General features: G+C 47.3%; 1 protein-coding gene across 1 annotated transcript; it reads right to left on the bottom strand.

Moving 5' to 3' along the window:
- Positions 1–892: 892 nt before the first annotated feature.
- Positions 893–7,007, bottom strand: FZD4 (frizzled class receptor 4). Its single transcript, XM_075919398.1, has 2 exons — positions 6,675–7,007; positions 893–5,246 (listed from the first exon to the last, which is right to left on the bottom strand). Exons 1-2 carry the CDS (start codon positions 6,933–6,935, stop codon positions 3,918–3,920), a joined length of 1,590 nt encoding a protein of 529 aa, XP_075775513.1. The 5' UTR covers positions 6,936–7,007; the 3' UTR covers positions 893–3,917.
- Positions 7,008–9,525: the final 2,518 nt, after the last annotated feature.

Genomic DNA, 9,525 nt, shown 5'->3' with positions numbered 1-9,525 from the left:
TATTTAAGAGTTTGCTTTATAACTGTAAAAAAAAAAAAAAAAAAAAGTGTGCCTTGCCAGTCAAAAGGGATCTTTTGCTGCTTATCAGAAAGGCTATCAAAATTGAATAGGCCACTATGAGATATCCTAATACAAATACTTTAGCATTTGCCCCTTCATACCCACAAGAAGATTACATGCAAGAGAGCTCTTCTCATCAGCTGGAGCTCTGGAAAAAGGAAATAACGATCAGGAACAAGAAAATGTTCATCTCTCTGGCTGTTTGAACTCTCACAGGGTTGGAACAGAAGCAGGGAACCCCAGGGCCAACCTGGCTTAATCCTTAAAGGAATACAATGCTGCTATATTCCCCTTTTAAAAGCATAGACTATAAACTTGGGATAGAAGTCTGCTTGCTTTAACCTTGCAATAACTCATTTCTTTTCTTAGTTAATTGCAAGCATTGCATTTGGGGTGAGATCTGAGATACAAATTGATGTAGGATAAATGACTGGACTGTTGGGACTGGAAGCAATTTGCATCTTTTCTGATCTTTGGTGGATAGCAACCAATTATCACTAAGTCCAGCTTGCCTGGGTGGCAAGCTAGACTGCAACGCCCAAGGGGACTGTGTGAAACTCCATTGGAAGACTGCCATAGAGCTTCAGGGGTTCACACTTGATACTAGGTTAGTGAAATCTAATTACAGAACCCACAAACCAGTTTCAGGTCTTTGCCCGGCATCTTGACAGTCTGCACTGAAGCTGGCACTCAGTCTGGGAACCACTCCAGAAAATGACACTCTGCACTTAAAAAGGAAGGGGGAGGGGGACAACCCTACAATGCTTTATCCTGCTGTTGCAAACAAAAACAGTTTCAGAAAACTCACACAAAAAAAGACACAGTAAGAGTCTTATTCACAGAGGTTAACAAAGTTTTATTTTGATACAAAAATTAAATAGCAAAGTTTTTTGTACAGTGATAAATTAGACATTTACAGTACATACATCAGCTATACTTTCTGTACATCCAAAAATAATCAGTGTCCATTTCCTTCCACAAGTTACTTTGTCTTTCTCAAGCTCTGTCACAAGTAGTTTAGCTTGGAGCTGTCTGTCAGCCCTTTCAGATGCTTGTAAATCAGCACAAAACACCACCATCTAGGATTGGGACTGGCTTGAGAGAGAAGAGATGGGATTGCGCAGAAACAGTAACTGCTATAAAACTGAGCTCTACAGCCACAGCAACGACACTTCCAAGGCAAGATTAGTCATACATAAATATGTTGAAATGAGAGAAACCAAGTTGCAGATATTCACCCTTCATAACTCTGTGCTTCAGACTCAATCTAGAGTGACATTTCCAATCACAAATGCCTGAACAACCAGACTAGCAAGGTAAATGCACATAGTGAAGTTGTGCCTTTTCTGAGACGCTTCTGTGGCCCTGAGTAGGATGTGCTGCCTCATTACCTGAAGGAAAATGAGAAATAAACCCACTGAACTCCAGTACATACCTGCAAGAGAATTAGGTCCATTATGGCTCAGGCAGATACAATGCCTTCAAGGGAAAGTTATTGCTATGTATACTTATGTGGCCACTCTCATAGTAGTTAAGTGCCTCCCAACTTCAACTGATTTATCTTCTTCTCACCCTGTAATGTAAGAAAGCATCACTCTCACCTGACTCACTTTCAGATGTGACTAATCAACAGTGCTATCTTTCTAGTTGGAGAGCTACTGAGTCATGCTCTAAAACCAAATAACAGGAAAGGTCACGTCTTAACAAAATCTGGGATGACAAGACTAAAAATGCAGGTGGTCGGTCAGATCAACTGGCATGAAGTTCAGTGAATATGAATCACCTATGGCCATTAGTCTATGACTTCACCTGGAGGGACCCCTGGATGAATTAAGTGAGTGGACTGAATCCAATGACAGTGCTCATCCCTCTTCTTCATCTCTCAGAATTTGAAGCTAGCTTTTGATTTGGCTAGTGAAGCCCAGCCATCAATAGTTTTCATTCTTGCAGAATGCTATTACTAGACCAGAACACATAGATCCAACAAGGCATTACTATCCAGAAGAACAGACCTGGAATTGGAAGGCTCAGCTAGTATATAGAGCTGGTCAAAATGAACGTATGTTGTGCATAGAATGAGTCAAGTTGTTACTTGCTCTGCTAGTGACTGATCCCAATTGCACAGACTGACAGGCATTTTTAAAAAAAAAATTCAAGCACATATCTCCGCACAGACACAATTCATGCCTTTAAACACAGTTTGAGAGCTAAAGGGGGTACCCCTTTCAGGCCTGCCTTATCCTACAAAAGTCCAAATACCCTCACTAGATCAAGCCCCCATACACTGAAGACAAGCAAGTTATTAGGGCACTCAATGAAACTAAAGGTGGAAGGGGAGCACTTGAACATTGCTCATTCTTTAGGTTTACATTGTACTTCCTGTTGCTACAGTCCTCCTGGAGTATTTCCCATGAACATGACAGGCTATGGAACCTTGCCACTAACTAGGAAATATAATCTGAAGAACTTGGATTTCTTCTCCAGTGATCCCTTTTCAAAGAGAAAAGTGTCTCCATTGTTGCTGAAGTCTGATTACATTCTTACATATTTTTTAAAGTCACTCAGTGAGCAAAGGGACAGGACCATGGGTTTGAACCAGTCAGCTGTACTCTATCATGTTATTTTTAATTGACACACAATTATACAACTGATCTATGTGAACATGAAGTTGCCAAGGAACTTAACATTTCACTTTTCCCAGACTGGCATCTGTATAGATGTAATCACACAGAGTGAAACATATTAAGTCTTAATTGCTTAATACAATAGGTCTCTGGGGAGAGAAGAAGAAGTTTATTTGGAGAAAAACTACTTGTTCTGCTGAATGAAGAATTGGTCCAAAACGACCCTTCATTCATTCATTTTCCCTCGGCTGTATATTGCAGGAGGAAGGAAAGCAACTAAAAAACCAAACCCTAAGTTATTAGTGCAGAAAAATAAAGTAGTCAGAGTCTGGAAATAGCCAGGTTATCCAAAAAGGACAAAAGGTTTGTAGTGGTTTCCATCATATACAGGGTGTACAGTTTGGTTCATTGGCTTTCAGCAGCCCTAGACTAGAAAAGTGACTCCAGCACCTGACTACATGTGCTGTTATGCTTCAATCTTCAAGTTAATCTACTACTTCTGATAAAGTTATTGAGTGAAGCTTTTAACCACATCAAATGAAGTATTGATGTTTTAGACAGCAAAGTCTGTGTCTATGGAAAGGTTAAAATTAGATCATCAGCTGATCTATACAGCAATCCATCCGAACACCTAACTGAATCCTGCAAAGTCATTGTCTGAGTTGCTTTCAAACCTTGAAAGCTTAGCTGGCATTTTCAACCAAGGATTAAGCCCTCCTGCATTAGGCACCATGCAACACCGATGAAGGCAGTAAAGCTATTCAGGCTATGGTCCAGTCTTAAAAAGGTGCTGACCATGTCCTTTAAGACATTGAATTCAAAGTGAGTGATGCAGTAAACTGAATCTGAGGTCACCCCAGCACATCACAGGACTGTAACCCAGATCAGCCCAGAATATGCCCCTTTTGTCCTCAATGCACTGTAATAGGATTTAAGAAATCAACATCCCAAGTAACTAGATGTAAGAGCCTGTGGCTTCTAATTACATGAATACATTGCCAACTGCTTCACAAAAATGTGACCCATTCAGTTTTTTCACAGCTTTCACAGCCTCCCGGGGCTTTTGCATTTCAGGCACTGTGGTTTATAATTTTGAAATTATTGCTTATTCTTTAAGGCTTCTTTTCAGAGAGATTTTGTACTTTACCTTCTCACACCTCCCCAGCAACGTTTCTACAGCAAATGTTTATACAGAAGTCCTTCTTGGCAGAGAAATCAGTACATGGGTTTTGTTTATACCACAGTCTCATTCCCTTTCCCAGGTTTCACCCAACCATCCGCTCTTTTCTCGCGTTTCACTTTCCCCGAGTTCACCAATCGGTTAGAGCACTTCTGCCATGTGTGTAGAGTCTTGGCTGACCAAATCCACATGCCAGATGTGATACCCACCAGCAGAGACATGAAAATTTTGAGCATCTCCACTGCCATATTGGAATCATCTGCTGAATAGCGGAAGATAGCCCAGTTGGAGATTTCATAGAAGTAACATGCAATTACACATGTGGCTGGGACAGTATATAGCACTGAAAAGACACCAATTTTGACCATCAGTCTTTCCAGCTTGTCAGTTTTAGTCCCATCTTTTTGAAGATTAGACCGGATTTTAAATAAGGCCACTAAACCTGCTGCTATGAACAAAGTTCCAATAACCAGATAGGTGAAAAGCGGAGCAACAACAAAGCCAGTGAGTGCATCTAGGTTCTGGTTGCCAACATAACACAGACCTGTGAGCTCATCTGCATCCACTAGTCTCATAATCAAGATGACGATGGTCTTCACCGCAGGGATAGCCCAGGCTGCAATATGGAAATAGGAGCTGTGCATTTCTATAGCTTCATGGCCCCATTTGAGCCCTGCTGCCAAAAACCATGTTAATGTCAGAATAACCCACCAGATGGAGCTAGCCATCCCAAAAAAATACATCAGTAAGAAAATTATAGCACATCCTGTGTTCTTAAGACCTTCTTGGACAAGAACAGGTTCTGCTGCCTCTTCAAAATCACAGGATATCCTTTCCCGGCCTACAGTCAGCCTCACAATGTAAGCAATGCTATAAATATTGTAGCACATGCTCAGAAATATGATGGGGCGCTCAGGGTAGGAAAATCTGGATGAATCAATCAGGAAGGTCAGGACTGTGAAGGCAGTTGATATGAAGCACAGACTAGCCCAAACGGCCATCCAAATATCAGTGAATTCCTTAGCTGATCTGCTATAGAGACCAGCATCGTAGCCACACTTAAGGACACAGCTCAGGCTTCTTTTAACCCAGATATACTGCTCTGAATTAGATCCCAGAGTGTGACACTCTTCTCCTGGCTGCAAGGAGGTTTTGCTGTGAAGGGGAACTTCTTCATCCCCTGGGCCCTCCATGCACATGTGGTTGTGGTCATTCTGAGGTGGGAATTTACTGCAGTTTAGACTGTCTGGCCAAGCAAATCCAAATTCTTTCAGAACAGGTTCACATCTTCTTTTCACGGAAAGGCACATGCCACCGCAGGGACCTATTGGGATGTTAATCTTCTCTGTGCACATTGGAACATAGACTGAACAAAGGAAGAACTGGAAGAGAAAAATAATTAGTCAAATTTGTGCTTAAAAGAAGATTTGCTATTTAATCTACCGTTTTAGTTTTAATTTCCTCTCTATCGTCTTTAACAGTACCGTCTGGTACTTTGCCTAAGGAAGCAAAGAGCAGTGTGTAGTAAAGAAACCAAGGAGGAAAAAAATCCTAAAACCCTCAGCCTTTGCTTTCAGTTAAAGTGTTTTGAGCCCAAACCCTGACCACTTTACTCACTAAAAATTAGCCTTAAATCAGTGGGCCAAATTCACACAAGGCAAAAAGAACTAGATCTAAGCCTCCTCCAATTTACAGTTAAAAGGGGCAAACTGCAACCTAAATAAGTAATTTAAACTTTGACAAATATATAGGCCTTAGCTTTAGAGGCTGCGTAGATATTTAAAACTAAACAAAACCATTTACATGCAAGTATCTGAACGGGAAAGTCACGTCCTTGAAGCTGTCTGTTTAGTATACTGTGTACTTTCCTGGTGTTCAAGGATAAATATTTTCCTTTAAGAAGTCAGTGAGAAAGTTCACACTCCTTGATCGGTAAAAGTCATTTACAATATTAGGCTGTGTGACATTTTCAAACCTATAAACAGCGATCAGCCCGTTTATTAACTCTGATTTAGGGCGTTCTCTTTAGTCTTCACACTAGTCCAAATTCCTGGGCTACCAAAGGGAATACAGACAAGTACTGCATGCCAATCGAAAGAAAAGTTTGGCTTCTCCTCCCTTCTGACTTTGTGTGGAGGTTATTCCAGAAAGAGGATCGGGTATGGGACTTCTTCAGTGTTTTCCTTTAGTCTCAGTAACTGTAACCCCTTTGAGATTAAATGCTATTGTAACCTTATTGTACCTTATCTGTAGATTCACGCCCAAAGCGAAAGCTAATCTTGAGCCACTTTGCAGATGGAAGTTTTCAAAGGTACCTTTGCTTAACCCCTTAAATCGTTTCTTTTTAAAACATTTGTTTCAAGCCAGAAGATCTTTTCAGGCTGTTCTAGCCTTAGAAACTGGGGCTCGGAAACAACTCAGACCTGAAACCCGCCCAGTGACGACTAGCTCCCAAATCGGCAGGCAGCAGAGAAGCTAGATTTACAAAACAAAGGCAAGAAACGCAACAGATTGAAACTTGGAAGCAGCAGGACGTTCGCAGAAGAAACGCCAGAAGTGAAGGCAGAGAGTCAGCTGGGCTAACGGCCTCCTCCCAGCCCAGAAACCCTTCCTTTAGCCGGGCAAGGACCAGGCTAGGCTGGGACGCAGATCGGGCTGGGGTGTCAGGGTGGGGGGCGTTGCAGCCTTTGGGGGAGGGTGCAGCTGGCCCCACTTTCCCTGCAGCCTGCCCCTCTAGGGCGGGCGGGCGGGCGCGCTGCAGGGAGGGCGGCTCTGGGCGCGCAGCACGGCGCGGGCGGCGGGGCACGCACCTGGAGCTGGCTGGAGCAGCCGTACTGGATGAGCGGGGTGAAGGTGGTGAGCTGCAGCTCCGCGTCCGCCTGCAGCTCGTGCCCCACCAGGTTGGGCATGCGGGTGACGTTGTAGCCCAGGTTCTGGCACATGGCGATGCGGATGGCATCGCAGCGCCGCTCCTCCTCCTCCCCGAAGCCGCGCGCCGCGCCGGGCAGCTGCCCCAGCCCGAGCCCCAGCAGCAGGAGCAGGAGCAGCAGGCGGCGGCCCCGCAGCCCCATGGCCCGGGCCGAGCCCTGCACCGCGCGGCCGCTCTGCGGACACGGCCCGGCCGGACAGCGCGGGGCGGGGCGGCCCGGCGGTTAAAGGGCCCGGCGGAGACACTGCCCAGGGGAGGGGCCGCGCCGCGCCGCCCCCGCCCACGGAGCGGCCCACGGGCGGGGCGGCGGCCCCGAGTGACTGACCCCCGTTCCCTCCCGCGGCGCTGCTCCGCGGCCGGGTCGGGAGCCTCACGGCTGCTCCCAGACTACCCGGGTACACGCCCCCGGCACGCCGGGCAGTGCCCTTCAGGGACCCCCGCCCCCCCACCTCTCAGCGCTGTGCCCAGTGTCCCCTGCCACCCCCCCGGAACCGTCCCCCCCACTCCCACAGCTGTGACCCCCAGGAACTCCCCCTCTTCCCACGGCTGTGACCCACAGGAACTCCCCCACTCCCACAGCTGTGACCCCCCAGGAACTCCCCCTCCTCCCACGGCTGTGACCCACAGGAACTCCCCCTCTTCCCACGGCTGTGACCCACAGGGACCCCCCCACCTCTCAGCGCTGTGCCCAGTGTCCCCTGCCACCCCCTAGGAACTATCCCCCCCACTCCCACAGCTGTGACCCCCAGGAACTCCCCCTCCTCCTACAGCTGTGACCCACAGGGACCCCCCACCTCTCAGCGCTGTGCCCAGTGTCCCCTGCCACTCCCCGGAACCGATCCCCCTCCTCCCATGGCTGTGACCCACAGGAACCCTCTACCTCTCAGCGTTGTGCCCAGTGTCCCCTGCCAGCCCCCCCGAACTGTTCCCCTTCTTCCCATGGCTGTGACCCAAAGGTACCCCTCCCCCAATCTCTCAGCGCTGTGCCCAATGTCCCCTGCCAGCCCCCTGGGAACCATTCCCCCTTCTCCCATGGCTGTGACCCCAGGGACTCCTCCTCCCCCAGCACTGTGCCCAATGTCCCCTGCCAGCCCCCCAGAACCATTCCCCCTTCTCCCATGGCTGTGACCCCCAGAGACCCCCCCACCTCTCAGCGCTGTGCCCAATGTCCCTTGTCAGCCCATGGGAACCGTCCCCTCCCAGGGCTGTGACCCTCTAGGGCCCTCTCAGAGGGTGATGCCCCCTCCCAGGAACCTATCACCCCCACCCTGGGGCAATGCCCCATATCACCTCCAAGGACCCCTGAGAGCTCTTCCTCCACACCCTGGGGCAATTCATCACTTCCCCCATTTTGTGAACTCGCCCCTCCTCCCATGATTTCTAGGGAATCATCCACCTTCCTCCCACACTGGGACCGTCCTGCCCCCCAACACCTTTGGAAAATGCCCCTCTCCTCCACACTGGGAATAACCCTCACCCCCTCCACCAGCACCTCTAGCAAATGCTCCCCTGTCTTGCACTCTCGCCTCTGACTCATCCAGCATTGCCCCCAACTCATCCCCAGAACTCCAGGGAAATTTTCACCTTACCTTCCCCCATGACTCACCCAGCATTCCTGGGAAATGACCCCCCCCTTCCATTGGGCACCTACCCCTTCCACCTTATTCCTAAGACACCCAGCAACCCCCCACTGGGAGCCCTTCAGTACAATGCCCCAAACTCCCTTCCTAGCACTGTCTGGACCCCTTCTCTAGCTCTTAGCCCACACAGACTTCCTGGGAAACGCCTCATTGTTCAGCTGCTGGGGGACCCTCATTCACCCTTTCCCATATCTTCTATCCTACCCCATCTCTACACAGAACCACTTCCAAGATAAGCCAATCTACCGCCTGGGTAGCAAGTGGCTCCTGCTAATCACAGTGGCTCAAGTGCCTGATAAGATATAGGGCAGCACAGAGCAGTCATAGGCAGTCCAATGACAAAGTCAACTCAGTAGGAAATAACCACGTGAATTTATTTATTTATTTGTTTCTCTCCCTAAGAGTGGTAACATCACAAAGATGCCAGCAACCTGGTGGAGAAACTGCTTTCTTCTTCTCATGCCCAAACCAATAGGATGCAAGTAAAGCCTACATATGCAAGTTAAGACATGTTGGCCTGGAGTTTGGGAATATTTGTAATAGCAAGTTTTGTGTTAAAGATGAAAGGAAGAAGCTTACAGGCGATGTCTACAGTAGAAATGTTACAGTAGTACCACCTCAACTCTGCCACTGAAGTGCAGACACTTACTGCAGAGTCAGAAGAGGTTCTTCTGTTGCTTTAATGAATCCATGTCTCTGAGAGGCAGTAGCTAGTTTGACAGAAGAATTCTCCCATGTACATAGCAGTGTCTAGTGGGAGCTTTGGTTGTCTTAATTATGTCCCTCAGTGTGTGAAATTTTTCACAGCTGTTGCCCCTGAACGATGTGGTGAAGCTGACATAACTTTGTAGTGCAGACCAGCCCCTAAATTGTAAACTCTCTGAGGCAGAAAGAGTCTTCATGTTCTTTGTGTTTGTACAGTGCCAAGCACAATAGTGCCCTTGGCTTCTAGGCACTATGGCAACATAGATGATGATACTAATAATTTCAAGCCAGAAGTATTACTCACAAGCTAAAATTATAATAATTTATCATTATAACAACATGTTTTCATGGGCAAATGCAACTTCTTGAGCACCTTTTACTGTCAGT

Source organism: Pelodiscus sinensis, chromosome 1 (genome assembly GCF_049634645.1).
Source record: "Pelodiscus sinensis isolate JC-2024 chromosome 1, ASM4963464v1, whole genome shotgun sequence".
Classification (NCBI taxonomy): domain Eukaryota; kingdom Metazoa; phylum Chordata; order Testudines; family Trionychidae; genus Pelodiscus; species Pelodiscus sinensis.
The sequence above is the reverse complement of the archived record's forward strand: the minus strand, read 5'-3'. Positions and strand labels throughout refer to the sequence as shown.